The sequence below is a fragment of the Podarcis muralis genome, chromosome Z (assembly GCF_964188315.1).
Source record: "Podarcis muralis chromosome Z, rPodMur119.hap1.1, whole genome shotgun sequence".
Classification (NCBI taxonomy): Eukaryota; Metazoa; Chordata; class Lepidosauria; order Squamata; family Lacertidae; genus Podarcis; species Podarcis muralis.
In genome coordinates, this window is record NC_135673.1 from 3,934,562 (window position 1) to 3,951,407 (window position 16,846).

At 46.9% G+C, this 16,846-nt stretch overlaps 1 protein-coding gene across 4 annotated transcripts in view; it reads left to right on the forward strand.

Annotated features, from left to right (window-relative positions):
• SLC27A4 (solute carrier family 27 member 4) overlaps positions 1–10,944 on the forward strand; it is a 43,322-nt gene extending 32,378 nt beyond the window's left edge. For 3 of the 4 annotated variants that reach the window (XM_028715269.2, XM_028715267.2, XM_028715268.2), the window contains one exon: positions 877–10,944. In XM_028715269.2, coding sequence (XP_028571102.2) covers positions 877–1,034 — 158 coding nt within the window. In that variant the 3' untranslated portion in view covers positions 1,035–10,944. The remainder of the gene's footprint in view (positions 1–876) is intronic. The other variant, XM_077922640.1, reaches the window with a different exon arrangement.
• Positions 10,945–16,846: the final 5,902 nt, after the last annotated feature.

The window sequence follows — 16,846 nt, forward strand, 5'->3', positions numbered from 1 at the left end:
GCATCAGTGACATGCTGCAGAATAACACACAACGCCCCCCAAAAGCACCAGTCTGGAGGGGCACAGAATGTCCTCCAAAACTTCACACCTGCTCTCCACACACCTACACCCATCACCTGCTGCTAGAGGTAGCTGTCTCAGTAGGGCTGGTCCTGATGTCAGATAATAATAATAATAATAATAATAATAATAATAATAATAATAATAATTTATACCCCGCCCTCCCCGGCCAGAGTCGGGCATAGGGCGGCTAACACCAGTAAAATTACAATAAAAACATAATTGGGGGGGGGACCAATTTAAAATACAGGTTAAAATGCATTTTAAAATGCAGCTTCATTTTAAAAGTAGCCCATGGATAAAAACCGTAAGGGGAGGGAAGACATAAGTGTCAGACTGAGTCCAAACCAAAGGCCAGGCGGAGCAGCTCTGTCTTGCAGGCCCTGCGGAAAGATGTCAAGTCCCGCAGGGCCCTAGTCTCTTGTGACAGAGCGTTCCACCAAGTCGGGGCCAGTACTGAAAAGGCCCTGGCCCTAGTTGAGACCAATCTAACCACCTTGCGACTTGGGACCACCAAAATGCTCTGTAATTGGTGAACATATAGCATGGCAGCAAGTGTACTGCTCCTGGCTCAGTGGCAGAACATTTGCATCTCTGCCAGAAGCCCCAGAAAGCCACTATGAATCAGTGTGGACAATGCTGAGTGGGTTCAGTAAAAGGCAGTTTCCTTCCTGTGCCCCTAGGTATACATTTCATTACCGTACTTTCCGCTTTCCCTTTACAATGAAGAGCTGAGGAGAAAACACAAGGACAACATCCCTTAACCGCTTTTCTTTTTCTTCTTCTTCTTCTTCCCGCTTCCCTTCCTCCACTCAGGTACCTTCAAGTTCCAGAAAATGGACCTGCGTAAGGAGGGATACGATCCTAATGTGGTGAAGGACAAGCTTTATTTCCTGGAGCCCCGGCAGTGCCGCTACCTCCCATTGAACGAGGACATCTTCAAGAGAATCCAGTCAGGACAAATGAAGCTGTGAAACAGCCCCTGATCTTCTGCCCCTCTGTCTAGGGTAGGGTGGTGGGACTGGTGTTTGCATAGGAAAGGAAAAGCCAGTGATGGTTAGAGATTTAACAAAATGGCGGCCGGGGGGGAGGGGGGAGGCACAGCGAGTTGTTTTTTTGGTTTCGTTTATGATTTGACCTGTTTTCGTAGAAGACGATGGCCAATGGCAGCCTCCCCCAACCTGGTGCCCTCCAGGAGTTTCGGACTATAACTCCCATCGTGAGGGAAGCTTGCCATATGGTTTGCAGGGGGACAGCTGGGGGCGGGGGGCAGGATGATGCATACCAAAGCATAGAAGCACTATGGCTTTATTTTCTACTTGGTTGGAACAGTGGTCGTGCTGTTTCCTGTTCCTCTGGGTTGAGCATGCTAGGTCAAGTGTGTCAGTTTCAAAGGCTCTGCCCTCCGGTTCCCCAGGCCCCATCCACCGCTCTACATTTAAAACAATACCACACCATTTTGAACAGCCATGGCTCCCACCCGCCACAAAGAATTATAGGAACTAAAGTTTGTTTAAGGTGCTGAGAGTTGTCAAAAGGCCGCCTGTTCCCTTGCCAGAGCTGAAGTCCCTCTTCACAGAGAACTCCGGGAATTACAGCTCTGTGAGGGGGTGGGCCTCCTAACAAATTTTGGGACCCTTAGCAAACTACAGCTCCCAGGATTCTTGGGAGGGGAACCCATGACAGTTAAAAGTGGAACGGTACTGTTTTAAATCTATAGTGCGGACGAGGCCCTGATCTCCCTTTGCCCCTTTTCTGTGTTTCCCCATAGGACCCACAAGGGCTGCACTGCTTCATTACGCCTCTGGGTGGTGCCATTGCGCTTCGTTTCTCTGGGGTCCACCTTTGATCCTTCTCCCTTGCCATGGTTGTGATTATAACTTTTTATGAGGAGAGATTGTCTCTCTCGACTGCACTGTCCCTAGTTTGCGGAGTGGGCAGGAAGGGCACAGTGCTCAACTTATTCCAGGGATATGGGTGGTGTGTTTGGTTTGGTTTTACTTTCACAAATGGATGTTTATTTGTATGTGCGGGTTTTCATATTATTATTATTTTTTGCAATTTATTGCAAGTTCCATTTTGTTTTTAAAGAAACAGGAAAGGGTTAACGGCAAGCTTACAATTCTGCCCACAGTGCAAGCTGGTTGGCTTTTCATTCCCCCCCCCCCCGCCCCCTTTTTTTTTGTACAGTAGTCTGGCCAACAGCATCTCATTCTGTGTCTCATGTATGAACACAGACGTCTTCATTCCGCTTCTCCTATAGGGTCAGAGGCAACAATTCTCCTTTGGTCAGTTCCTTCATCTGATGGCTCAGCAGTTGTGTCTCAGTATGAATCCCACCTGTTTCTTAAGTTTTGCTAAGTGGCCTTTCCACCGCCTGCATTTTCAGAAAGGGATGTGTGCGTGCGTGCGCTTGTGCTTCAAATTGCTCTTAAGTGATTTTCACGAACAAAGATACAGGGGCATGTTGGTTGCTTGGCTTCCTCAAACCCACCACTGTCAATGGCACAGTGTACTGTCAGGATGGCACTAGGGTGCATGTGCAAATAAGACCCCATGAATGCATCCCTGTTCCAGAGGAGCAGGTGCATGGCACTTGTGGGTTGTTCATTTTATATGCATGGGGACAAGGGGGCCTGGTGCCAGCTGCCCAAGGCAGTCCAGAAGGCTCAGGGCCACCACAGGTTCCATTTAATTCCTTGCGTCACCAGGGTGGAGCCTTGCCTGAGATGAAGGCCTGTTTGGGTGTGAGCCAGGTGATGCCATTCATGCTGTGATTCTGTCTCTCTGCTTAGCCATAGAACTGAATGGCAGGACCCTTGCTGGGGAAAAGGAAGCCCGGCCTCATCTCACTAGCGCCTATCGGAAGTGTCAGTCCAAACGATTGATGAGTGCTTCAATTCTTCTGCTATGTGCAATGTTTGCACACGTGCTGTGAGTTACTGCACACCTGTTTGGGAGCCCAGCTGTAGAGCATGTGCTTTTGCATACAGAGACAAAGGTTGCTGCTTCAGTCTCTGGCAGGGCTGGGGAGAATCTCTGCCTGAGACCGTGGAGGAGTTTGCTGGCCACACTGGACTTGGACGGAGCAATGCTTTGACTTCACACAAGACAGCTCCTTATTCTCTTAGTACTTTGCACAAGGCTGTGCATTGGTGCCATCCAGCATAGCTGTCAACTTTCAGATTTGAAAATAAGGGATCAGCAGCCTCACCTGTCCCAGGGACAGTCTACGGGATATCTAACAATCCGGAATAGCAGCAGGAAACGGCGCTGGAATAAGGGAATTTCCCACAAAAAAAGGGGAGGTCGACAGCTATGGCCATCCAGGCAGGACTCTGGAGAAGGGATTTAAGGACCCCCACAGCAGGGCTGGCTTACCATATTTTGAAGTAAGTTCCTCCAGTCTAAAATGACCTAAATGTAGAAGGATGGGAGAATAATCTCAGAGTTTGTAGCAACCCAGGAGTTCTTGGATCTAGTGCTATCCTGCAAGGCATAAGGCGTCTGCTCAGCTTCGTTTCAGCAACCTCCAAGGCAGGGGGTGGGGAGCCTGTGGTCTGTCTGGTGTCTTCCAGCTACGGCTCCCTTCATCCCTCGGCTATGCTGATGGGAGCTGCGTTGCCACAGGATCCCTGACCCCACTCAGAGGAAGTCAGGGGCCATTTGCTCTCTTGCTGCAGGCTGCTTTTGGGACTTCAGCTAGCCATTTGCCAGTTTTAATGCCAAAGTCCTTGCCCAGAAATATTTTAGGTAGGAAAAACACCTCTGTTGTTTGTGAGTAGGGTAATTGTCTTGGGAGTCGTAAACCAGAAAGGGGAGGGCTGCGACCAAAGGCATGCAGAAGGCATGCAACCCCGGCCATTGCCAGGTAGAGCTGGGAGAGACTCCTGTCCGAAAACCCAGAGGGCCACTGCCAGTCAGTGTCACCAATACTAAGCTAGATGGACCAATTGTCCGACTCTGTATAAGGCAGCTTCTTGTGTTCCCACTGCCATCAGCCCAGGGTGGTATCCAAGTGGGTTCTACTCAGAGTAGTCCGATGGAAATTAATGAACCTGAGTTAGTCATGTCCATGAATTTCAGCAGGACTGCTTTCACTAGCACTGACATATTGTAAGATGCACCCTCTTCCCCAAAATAATGTTTAGCAGGTTGAAGTTGGAACAGTTTGCTTTGAACTGCATGGTTTCTCCACAAGGGCAGAAATCCAGTTTCTCTTGAGACACCAGCACCACTTCCAGCCAGGTGACCTGTTCATTCAGCACTCATTCTGATCTATTTACAGAAAATCTGCACAAAAATGAGAGTGACTTTTCCCGATAGGCTTGGGCTGCACTTCTTTTCAGTGCATTTCCCCTTCAATTTCCTTATTGCAAAAGTTAGGGCAGGGGGTTAGGAGCGGACAGCAGATTTGCTGCGCAAGGGCATGAATGAAATTTTAATTTGCCGCCTGAATTTGCCCGCATGTGTTTGGCTTCCCCCTTAAGAATAGCAACAGCCTAGGAAGCACTGGTGGTTATTGAGGCAGACTAAACCTTGTCTGCTGGTCCTCCAAAATAGGAACAATCAAGCATAGAGGGGCAGTGCTTGAATTACTGGACTAGCGAGCACCTATGTCACAAGAACTTTAGGTGATTCAAAAGCAGTGTAACTGCACCAGCTGAAGATATTTGGGAGCTCCAGTAATGATGTTGCCCTCCTTTGCTTTGTGTTCATGAGAGGTAGACTTCGCTGCAGTTGCTTTGAGGGCTCTTTCGTGCCTCTAGATTCCTCTGTCTCTGTCTGTCTGTCTGTGTCTCTCTCTCCCGTGTGTGTGTGTGTGTGTGTGTGTGTGTGTGTGTGTGTGTGTACACTCACATGTATTGATTTGGATTGGGAAGCAAATCATAGGCCTGCCTTCTGGATCTCCCCTGGTGTCAGAGCTTGACCTGCGATTTCAGGGTTTTAGCCTCCTTTATAGGGTCTTCACATGGGTGAAATAAAAAAATCAAGACGAGGAGGGCAGAAGAGCAAAGAGTAAGGTTACCAGAACTTCTGTCATAGAGCTTTGGTATGCTGATGACAACGTAGTGTGCACACGTTCAGAGGATGACCTCCGAACCATTCTAAATGTCTTTGCAGAAGCTTACAAAAAGCTTGGCCTATCACCCAACATTCAAAAAACCAAAGTGCTGCACCAACAAGTACAAAACAACCCCTCTGCAGCGCCACAAATCCAACTCAATGGTGTAACGCTGGAAAATGTCAATCACTTCTCCTACCTGGGCAGTTATTTTCCCACAAGGGCTAACATTAATGCCAAAATCCAACATCGCCTGAGCTCTGCGAGTGTGGCTTTCTCCCGATTGAAGTGCAGAGTGTTTGAGGACCATGACAGTTGCAGGGAAACCAAAATGCTTGTTTACAAAGATATTGTACTACCAACCTTACTGTATGCTTGTGAAACATGGATCACTTATAAACGCCATCTCCAACTCCTCGAAAGAATCCATCAACAGTGTCTCCAAAAAATTTTACACATCACTTGGGAAGACAGGCAAACTAATACCAGTATACTGGGAGAAGCAAAGATCACCAGTGTTGAAGCAATGATTCTTCAACATCAACTTCATTGGACTGGTCATGTTGTGCGGATGCCTGATGATCGTCTTCCAAAGCAACTACTCTATTCCGAACATAAAAATGGAAAGCGTAATGCTGGTGGTCAACAAAAGAGGTTTAAAGATTTTCTCAAGGCAAATCTAAAAAAAATGTAGTATAAACACTAAAAATTGGAAAACACTTGCCTGCGAGTGCTCCAGTTGGAGAACAGCCTTTACCAAAGTTGTCATGGGCTTTGAAGACACTCGAACTCAGAACGCAAGGGAGAAATGTGCAAAGAGGAAGGCACGCCTGGCAAATCCACACCGTGATCAGCTCCTGCCCAGGAACCAATGTCCCCACTGTAGAAGGATGTGTGGGTCCAGAATTGGCCTCCACAGTCACTTACAGACTCATTGTTAAAACCGTGTTTATGGAAGACAATCTTACTCAGCTACGAATGACTGCCAGAGATGATGATGAAGAGGCAACTACTTCCCGTGCGCCTGAGATCTTTTGCTCTTCACTCTGCTCCTCCCACCCCACCAGTCAGGCACTTGCTCTCCCCTTGCTCCCCAAGCTGCACCCCTTCATAGTTTAAGACTCAGGACACCTGATGGCTCTGCCCCATCCCCACTACTGACCACAGACACCTGAGTGCAGTTAGGTGGTGGTCCAAAATAAAGAGCACCTACATACTGAGTCCTGTGGCTCTAGGAGGTTTTTCTTTGGGGGGGGTTGCACAGTATGGGCAAGATTCCCACAATGGGCATTTCACCTTCCCAGGGACCTACTGCTTACTCACTTTCCCACTCTGGGCCTAATCCATGTAACTGCTGCAAAGAGGGCAAGCTAAGAGGCAGTTCACTTCACTTTGAGAATCAGCTCCCACCACTTTGAGTTGGGATATTTGGGGGCTTCTTTTAAAACCGCTGTGCATGATTCGTTGGGCGAACTTCATGCACATGTTGCTTTCCCCCTCCCCTTCTCCCCAGTGTGCTGTGTTTTTAATGTGCTCAATCAGGTGGACTATTGAAGGCAGCAAAGAACAAGCTTTTCCTAGCCAACCTTGTGTCTTAACTGTAGCCCCGAATACCAGATGATGCAGCCTGAGAGGTCTGCTTGCATTCCTCTTTATTGCAGCCTCCCCCGACCTGGTGTCCTCTGGACATTTTGGGATCCAGTTCCTATCAGCCCCGGCCAGCATGACCCAATGGCCAACGGTGATGGAAGTGGTAGAGTGTTGGGTGGGGGAAAGGCTGTTGTAGCGCATATGACTCTGGTGCAGGGAGGAAGACCCAAGAGTTCTGTGCTGGTGACATTGAAATCCAGGCTGCGTTCCTGAAGACAGAGTTAGTTACGAGCATGTCTTGCATGAATGGGTCATACAATTTTTTAAAGTAGGCATGGAGAACATTTGCGGTTCTCCAGACGTTGGTCTTCCCAACTCCCACCTGCCACAACCAACATGGCCAATACTTGGGGGTGATAGCAGTTGTGTCTGGCAGGCTCCTGGTGCTTACCATCTCTGTTTCTTAGAACAGGACTACATAAGGATATTCTCCCCATGCCTCTAGAGTTCTGGTTAACTGAAGCTTCCTTTGCATCATATGCAAGTAGCCAAAATTCACCATGGTGGAACGAAGCATCCACAAGAGTGCTGTGAAGGTTCTTCTTGCCCCAGCTACTCATAGAATCATAGAGTTGAAATAGACCACAAGGGCCATCGAGTCCAACCCCCTGCCAAGCAGGAAACACCATCAGAGCACTGAATGGGCTTCAGCTTGGGAGATTTTGGTGGCAGAAGTACAGACAATTAAAATGGGTCTTTTTACTAATTATGATGGGGCACAGGGTCTGCCATGCTCTTTGGTGAACCTCAGTCAGTTGGTCCCAATGGGAGCTTCTCTCTTTCTCTGGATTTAACAGCAATTGTGAATTGTGTTTGACTGGGCGGGGGTTGCTTGTACAGCAGGAGGAAAGAATACACCCTCTCCACGTGTTGTGATCCAGATAGCACTGGGCCCATTCCCGTACCTGATATCAACTTCTCTCTCTCTCTATTTTAAAGAAGGCACAACAGCAAGTTTAGTATCCGGCTTGACCGGCCCTACCATTGGACACCCAAAACCTGATGCCTGAGGTGGCTGCTTCTGGAACTGCCCAAAGAACACGGTTGATTAGGCAGTACCAAAATGTCTAAATAACTAAATACATTGCCTCATAGTAGAGCCGATTCTGGAACAAATGGTGCAAGAGTTAATGGCAGCTCCCATCAGCCCCAGCCAGAATGACTAATGGCCAGTGATGATGAGAGTTGGAGTCCAGCAACATCTGGAGGGCTGCAGGATCCCCAGTCAAGAGTCAGGTTGCTGTGCCTTCTTGCTGCTTCCTTGATTAAGCTGCTCCCTTCAGGTTGATCCACAAACAAGCAGTATTTCGTGTGTGCGCGCAGTTGTGCACATGACCACGTGGAGAACTTGTGGATGGACTGACTGTTTACAGAGGGGCAGCTGTTTAGAGCACACACTTTTCAGGCAGAATGTTGGATCCTAGATGCTTCCAGTTGAAAGGATCTGGAAGCATTTCTGCCTTGCACCCTGGAGAGGTGCTGCTAGTGACATAGATCCTCCAGGAATAAGAGAACACATAGCCTTGACCATGAATGAAGCAGCATCCTATGTTCTCTGAATGCTGCTTGTGTGTATGTGTGTAAATAGTAGAGGTGTGCAACTGCTCTCTGCTGGGACCAAATAAAAAGGTGAGCCGGTGGTTTTACCCAATCCTGAGTCAAACTGCAATATCAACAAAGTACCCTGAGTCAGGTCAGCGCCTGCCAAAGCTTTGGCATATTCTGCTGCTTTTTGTCTGGACTCTATACCTTTCCGTACGTTGTATTTCTATGTTTTCCTATGTCTCTATTTTTCTGTATAGGTCCATGCCCTTGGGAGCGTGAGGAAGGCTCTGCTTCCTTTGCCAGGGTGGGGTGGAAACCCCAAAGAATCTGGCAGCTGGGGGCACCTGGTTGTGCCCCTTCAGAATTTTTTTGGGGGGGGCACGCTACACCATTGGCACTGAAGAGCTGTGGACTTTCTTTTTATGAGTTGAAAACTTCATTAACTCTTTTTAGAAGCCATCCATTGTTCTGCTTAGGCAGTAGGGGTGGGGTGGGGGTGGAATCTTCCAAAGGTCTTCAGCACTTAACCATGTGATAGTTGTGTGAGGTCTTGTTAGGGGGCACAGGAGCCAACCTCACGGCAGGTTGCCAGGAATGGATAAGACAAGGAAAAGTCCTTACCACCTGCTTTTTATTCAGTATTTACAGAGAGAGGCTTAGAACACAGTCTCTTGGAATAATTGCATTTTTCCAAGTGACTCTTCCCCACGGGTGGCACTGAGGGCCTTTTGCTTCTGAGTCCTTTGCTCAACTACTTTCAAGGCTCGCTGGGTTCTGGGAGAAGAGAGGTCTGGAATGCTTTCTAAAGACACTGTGTCCATCAGCTGTTGTCCTCCTTCCTCCTCTCCCATTATTTCCCCACTTTCCCTCTCATCTCCCTCTGAGCTGTGATCTCCCTCAAACCCCTGTTGTAATTCTGAACTTCTTCTTCTTCCCTGGAAGGGTTAGGCTGGGGAGCGGTCTCCACCGTTCCGCCTCTGCCTAGTCCCTGACAGGTCTATATAGGCAAACCACAGTCATGACTCTATTCCATGAATGGCGAAAGCAAGCAAGCTAGACCATAGATTGCCCGCCATATCTTTGGAAGCCCAAACCATGGTTTGGGTTCCAAACCATTATTTAGAAAGGTATCTGAATTAAGCCGGTGTCTTCAAGACAAGGAGGTAAAATCATCTGATGTTGCAGCTGCTCCTGTTTCAGTGGTAGGGAAATGGAGACGCTTTAATTAAATTTCCCCCTCCTGTTTACAACTCTAAATTGCCTTCTGCTTGAGAAGCTTTCCACATCAATGGGAAACTCCCTTCAATTCAGCGCTGACTAAGCTCTGCAAAAGATAGTCCTGGGACGGAGATACACAGGGAAGAGGGAGATATGTGCTCCATATTGAAGATGGTAAAAAAGAAATAAAGGAGAAGCCCTCCTCCTCCTCACTTAGCTTGGTGGGTGCTTAGCTAGAATGGCTGTTCATGGCTGCCTCGCCTTGAAGCTTAGGAATTTCAGCTTCCATTTTCTCACCTGCTATCAATCACAGTTTAATAAGCTTCCTTGAAAATGTTCCCCCTTTCCTAAGGTGTCTCCATGTGTAATTCCAGCAGATGACATCCTTTGGGCATTTGTCTGGGGCACACTGCTAACGTCTGCTGTGCGGACTCCCTTTTTTGTTTCCCTTGTCTGAACATAACCAGGTGGCAAGTTCTCAGCTACCCACTTTTGATTTACCCTGGTGCCCCCAGGTTAGTGTCATTCTGGGGCAGCTTTCACCGGTGTTGTACCTTCTGGAAGTTTGGGACTGCAACTCCTACCTGCAACATCTGGAGGACAACAGATGCACAAAGGCTGTTCCTGGGGTATTGTGGGAAACTGAAAGGATAGCTAGACTTAACTGTCCTGTGCTTCTCAGAATGCTGCCAATGTAGCCAGGTCAATCTGCCAGGGCCCCCTGGCCATGGAGGGTGCCCTACAAGAGGACCATTTTCCCAGGCCTTCCTCAAAACTTTCTGACAGACATGTTCAACAGTGGAGCACGCTCCTTTGGGAGGTGGTTGACTTTTCTTCCTTGGAGGGTTTTAAGCAGAGGCTGGGTGGCCATTTGTCAGGGATGCTTGAGTTGAGATTTCTGCTTTGCAGCGGGTTGGACTAGATGACCGTTGGGGTCCCTTCCAACTCTATGATTCTGTTATCCTAAACCTGAATCTCAACTTGGGCATCTCATTTGTGGTTGCAGGAACAGGTCCTCCTAATGCCAGTTTGCATATTTTAAAATAAATCCATTGTTTTCTTTGTGGGGTTGTGTATTTGCTTTTATTGTTTTTGGGGGGTGTTTTTTTTAAATCAATGCTGTTTCAACATTTACTCAGGGAACATGGTGCAGCAAGGTGTCAATGTCTCTGTGTGTCTGTTTTGGGAGGCCGTGGAGAAGAAAGGGGGTACTTTACCTACCATATGTGCGTGTGTTTTTCCCTGATTTGTAAAGTAGGGAAAATTGTGTTTTACCTCTGATGCTTGCTCATGATCATCACACGACATCTTCTGCTATCTCGAGGCACCATGGCTTGTGATTCCTGCAGTGGAACTAGGGAAGAAAATGGAATCTTCATGTCTAATAAAAGAGGATTTCAAATTTACTTGCCATTGTTTAGTTGTTTTCTTCTTTTGCTATGGGTAGGGGATGATTTGCCCTTCAGGTAGATCCCAACTTTACAGGTGGTATTTTATTCAATGTGAAATATGTTTGCCTTGGCTTCCAGCATGTACCCCTTCCAAGGCCACGTGCAAAGCAATTCATAAGATCTCATAAAACCAAACAAACCACTTATTAAACATAAATATTTATAAATTACTTAATCAAAGAGCTCTCTAAGTGGTGTGCATAATAAAATGTAGATAAAACCCTGCTAAAATTCACAGAACTGGAGTGTGGGTGGGTGTATACACACATACACAGAGACACATATTAATAATACAAACAACAAAAAATTTTAAGTTGGATTTCTCAAAAGCAGCCTAAGGCTGAAATATAAAACATAGATAGCTTCAAGCCTAAAACAACAATCAATCTATATGGTACTAAAAGTATAGAATTGTGTCCCTAATAGAGCAATTGGTTAGACTGAAAAATGTTAAATAGATCAAAAAATTGCCTTCAATTTTATGTATACATCTTTTATTACAAGTGCTTATTTTTAAAATGCCATTGGTAAGGTGCTGTAGCTCAGTGAAAGAGCCGAAGGTACCAGATTCAGTCGCCAATAAACGGCACTGAGCACAAAAGGCAAGCAGCAGTAGGAAGTCGTGTGTCCTGTTCTTTAAAAGCCCACCGATGGAGTGTAATAACTATAGGCTAGTCACCAACACCCCTGTCTTGGCAAAGGTGGTGGAGAGTGTGGTTGTGAAGCAGCTGAAGGTTTTCTTGGAGGAGGCTGATTATCTAGATCTGCTACGATCTGGGTTCAAACCCGACTTTGGAACTGAATCAGCCTTGGTGGCCCTGATGAATGACCATTGCCCTGAGAGGGACTTCTCCATCTTTCAGCGGCTTCTGGTACTATTTGTTTACCATTGTATCCTTCTAGACTGACTCAGAGGGATGGGCATCAAAGGCACTGCATTATGGTGGTTCTTTCCATACCTTCAGGGTGAGTGCTCCTCAGCACCTTGGCACTTAACACTATGAGGCAGAGAACTACCCTTTCTCCAGTGCTACTTAACATTTGTTGGGAGCGGCCGTTAGGCACTTTGGAACAAGCTGACACTAGTATGCTGATGACAAGCGGCTCTGCTTCTCTAGATAGGTGTCTGAGCATAGTGGTGGACTGTATGAGGACCAATAAACTGCCTGAATCCTGGGGAGATTCTTTGGGTGAGTGGTTCCCATATCCAGGAAGGTGAGCTACCTGTTCTGCATGGGGTTGCACGCCCTCAGAAGAAACAAGTGTACCAACTGAAGCTTCGTTACTCAAACCGCTTGGCAAAAAGGGGAAGTGGCCTACATATAGAGAATTGTTGAGGGATCAAGAAGGGAAATGGAAATTAAAAGATTATGAGGAAATCAAAGACCATTTTCAGAGTTGGCTACATTACAGACAATTACATGAGATGTATAAGGAAGATATTAAGAAAGGGTTTAGTTACACAACTTCCAGATTCCAAAAGGAAGTTATAGAAGAAGAAGTGAAGCTGCTGAAGAAAGCATATAGTATTCTGCTAGAATGGGGAACAAAAGATGAGGAGGTCAAATTAGTCATGATCAAATGGGCACAAGATATAGGACATAATATACAATTTGAGGACTGGGGGAAATTGTGGAAGGTAGATCTGAAATTTACAGAATGTTCTCTTTTGAAAGAAAACTATATGAAAATGATGTACAGATGGTATATTACACCAGTAAAAATAGCAAAAATGTACAAAACCGGGTCAAACATATGTTGGAAATGTAAGGGGGGAAAAGAAGGTACTTTTTATCACATGTGGTGGGAATGTAGAGAAGTTTTTAAAAATTGGGAAATGATATATAATGAATTGAAGAAAATGTTCAGAATGACATTTGTAAAAAAAACCAGAAGCATTTTTGTTAGGGATTTTAGGACAAGACCTGCCAAGAAAAATAAAGAATTTATTTATGTATGCTACAACATTGGCAAGAGTCTTGTTAGCACAAGGATGGAAGAATGAGGAAATCCCAACAAAAGAACAGTGGCAAGAAAAATTGATGAGCTACGTGGAATTGGCCAAATTGACATACAAACTGCGTGTTAAGGACAATCGTGACTTCAAGGAAGAATGGGAACTTTTTACAAATTATCTAAAAAGACAACAAAATGATTTGGACTCCTTGGCAGGTTTTGAATAAACATCCACAAATTTATTAGCTGAACATTTGATAGATAAGGCAAAGATATGTACAATTTTATAACATACAGAGAATAATATGTGCAAAGAAATCAGAGAGGGGAGCTGAGGGAAGTCCTTGGTGGGGGGGGAGCATGAGGGGTGGGGGAAAAGGGGGGAAATAATGTAATTGATTGTTTGGACTGATAATTTGGTATGTTGAAATTGCTTAGTAAAAATATTTTTTTTAAAAAGAACAACAAGAAGAAACACGTGTATTGCTTAGGGGTGCTCCTGCTTGCACCTTTGTCACTTAGAGGCCCAGGGGTCCTCTTTGGCTAGGAGTACCTTTCACTAGCTTTGTCTGGTTCGCCAGCTACAGCCATTCCTGGACAGGGATAGCCTGGCCACTGTAGTCCATGCAATGTAATGTGCTCTATATATGGGACTAACTTTGGGCCTTGTTTGGAACCATTTTGATTTTTTTAAAAAAACGAATTAGTAGTACAGGCACACCCCACACCCCATTTATGTGCTTTCAATATGTGTGCAACTCTGCGCATGCGCATCGTGCCAAACCTGGAAGTGACCCCAAAACATCACAAAAAGGGGCAGGGCAGGGATGAAATTAGGAGTTTGTGGCTTTTTCAATGGTGTTTCAAATATAAGCAATTTCACTTAAATGCATGGTGCTTTGGAATGTAACTCGTGAGTAAGGGGAGGCGGGTTGCGTGTATATAAATATTTTAGTAAATAGATAAAATAAGAGGCTGCCTCCCTTACCTCAGCCACAGGAGTGTCTGTGTATTATCTTAAAATTGGGGAGGGGCCATAGCTCACAGACAGATCATTTACTTTACATGCAGAAGGTCTTAAGTTTGATTTCCAGCATCTGCCAATAGGACAGAAAGGGCCCTCTCTGAAACCATGGACAGCTGCTGCTAGTTGGTGGAGACCAACTTTGGCAACCTGGTGCCCTCCAGATGTGCTGACAGAAGTGGACCTTGGTAATCTTTTGTAATATGGCACCATGGGTGAGGCCAAAAATTGGCGCCCCCAAATGGATCTAGTCAGTTATGGATTTTCTCAATCTTGTGCCCTGTGTGAGGGAACTGCCTGCACCACGCTAAATCTAGGGCTGGGGCTCACTGCAGCCGGTGGGAGCCATTGTCCAAAATGTCTGGAAAGTACGAGCAAAGACTGGAATAGACAAAACCGAGCAAGAGGAGCCAATGGTCTGACTCAGTGTAAGACAGTCTCCCAGGTTCCTGTGTTCCTAAAACAAAATAAAGTCTGCTTCTTTCACCAGAAAATAAGATTTTACCCATGTAAATATGTAATTAATAATTAATAACCAACCCATCAACATAGGTTAAAACCCCAACAATATTATTTGTGTGTATCTAAATTTTAGGCACATGCAAATTCAGGAACATATTATAGATGAGAGATGGGGGGGAGAGAGTCCTAGGTTGGCATCCACCTGTCTTGAGAGACAATGGAGTGTGCTTCCAGGGGTGAAGCCAAGCTGCTGTGTTAGCAACACAGAACTGACTTCCTTGGGGCGCAAGCCTGGGTAGTGTGTATGGAGGTCCTGGGCTACCCAGATGGCAAGACCCCTCTCTCAGCCTCACTGATGTGGTCCAAAGGAAAGCAGAGCAAGATGTTTGGCAACAGCTTGGCTGCAGAAGTTGCCAGAAGGAGGTGTACAAGGCTCCATCCAACTGCCTTAGGGACTCTCCACTCCAGACTTGTAGTGTTAGCCTTTTCTTCTCCCAAAGATGTCCCACAAGGAAGCAGAAGTTTTAGATCAGAATTTTCCTTCTTCTAGATGGGCTACCTTCCTTGGTTGATGAGCCCCATCTACTCCTTGCTTTTGCACAACAGCACATGCAGAAACCACCTTCTTGACCACTGGACCTGCTGTTGGTCTCATCCATGATGGGGCTACCGTATTTTCTTCAACTTTTTTTTTTTAATGTAAGCTCCTGCAGAGGGCATGAAAAGCCAAAGTATATTGGTCTTCTGTGTTCATGCACACAAATTTACAGACTTGTGCACCAGAGTTAAGATGCAACTTCTAAAGCATTAGGGAGTGGTTAAATTTGTTGACAGGGACGCGGGTGGCGCTATGGGTAAAAGCCTCAGCGCCTAGGGCTTGCTGATCGAAAGGTCGGTGGTTCGAATCCCCGCGGCGGGGTGCGCTCCCGCTGCTCGGTCCCAGCGCCTGCCAACCTAGCAGTTCGAAAGCACCCCCGGGTGCAAGTAGATAAATAGGGACCGCTTACTAGCGGGAAGGTAAACGGCGTTCCGTGTGCTGCGCTGGCTCGCCAGATGCAGCTTGTCACGCTGGCCACGTGACCCGGAAGTGTCTCCGGACAGCGCTGGCCCCCGGCCTCTTGAGTGAGATGGGCGCACAACCCCAGAGTCTGTCAAGACTGGCCCGTACGGGCAGGGGTACCTTTACCTTTACCTTTAAATTTGTTGACACAACTCTGCATCTCCACCAAACAAAGGCAATAAAGGAAGGCAAAATAGGGATAGTTACCCAGGAAAACTACCACCCTCCCTTGGCAAAGTTTGCATTTATAGAATCATAGAAATGTAGAGTTGGAAGGGACGACGAGGGTCATGCAGCCCAACCCCCTGCAATGCAGGAATCTTTCGCCCAAGGTGGGGCTCAAACCACACAACCCTTAGATTAAAAACCTCATGCGCTCTGGCTGGCCTTGTTGAAGAAGCCAGGTTATTAGCAAGATAACCAAGGGATGCAGGGCCAAGGCGAGGGCAGCGAGCGGCCTGCTTCCTGGCGGAGGGGAACCTCCAAGTGGCCTCTGGTTCATCTATAAAAGGGGAGGGGAGGGATGGCAAGCTGCTTTTGAGTATCACTTTCAGCCATTCTGAAGGTTAAATGCCTGTTTAGAGCCCCCTATTGAAGGGCGGAGGTGGGGTTTCTCGCATTGTTTGAACACCCTCCAAGCTTTGTTTAGCTGCTTTCAAGGAGCCTGTGAATTGGGGGGTGGGGGAAAGCGCAGCATCCACTCCCCAAGCGGCTCCCCCTGGGCTCGAATAGAAGGGCCTCGTCTTCCGCACAGGAGAGGCTGGCTGTTTCCTGTGAGGCCTCAGTAGGCTGGGACTGCCCTGCTTTCTTTGAGCAGCAGTTTAACCCAAGCTCAGAGGCCTGCCTCCACCTTACTGATCTCTGCTTGACACCCAATTACCACATGAATGAGACAGAAAAAGGTTTTAACTCCCCCTGACCTTCCTTCCCCCTCCCCCTCCCCCTCCCCCTCGCCCGCCATATCATTTCTCCCTCCCATCCCCCTACCCCCAGACCCCTTTTCTCTGGTGCAGAAGGGAGTTCAACACGGAGACTGGGAGAAACCAAACAAAAGCCCCAGAGCCAGGAACCCTTCATTGTCATGGCCTGCAACAGCGGCTCCAAGCGCTCTCGTCTGTTATTCAAAGGCTTCGAAGTTCGACCTGCTGCTGGCTGTTTGAGGGTTCCTCGTAATGCTTCATTGAGAAATAACCCGCTCCTTTCGCAGGCGGAAAAACGTGGTCCCTCAGCGTGGCCTGCTAAGTCACGCTGCATGAAATGTCACTGCCCTCCCTCTCTTAATTAAAAATGAAATATACGCCACTGTTTTATTTGTTGCAGGTCGTCTGCTGGAAAGAACGGTGTTGGGTTAAAGG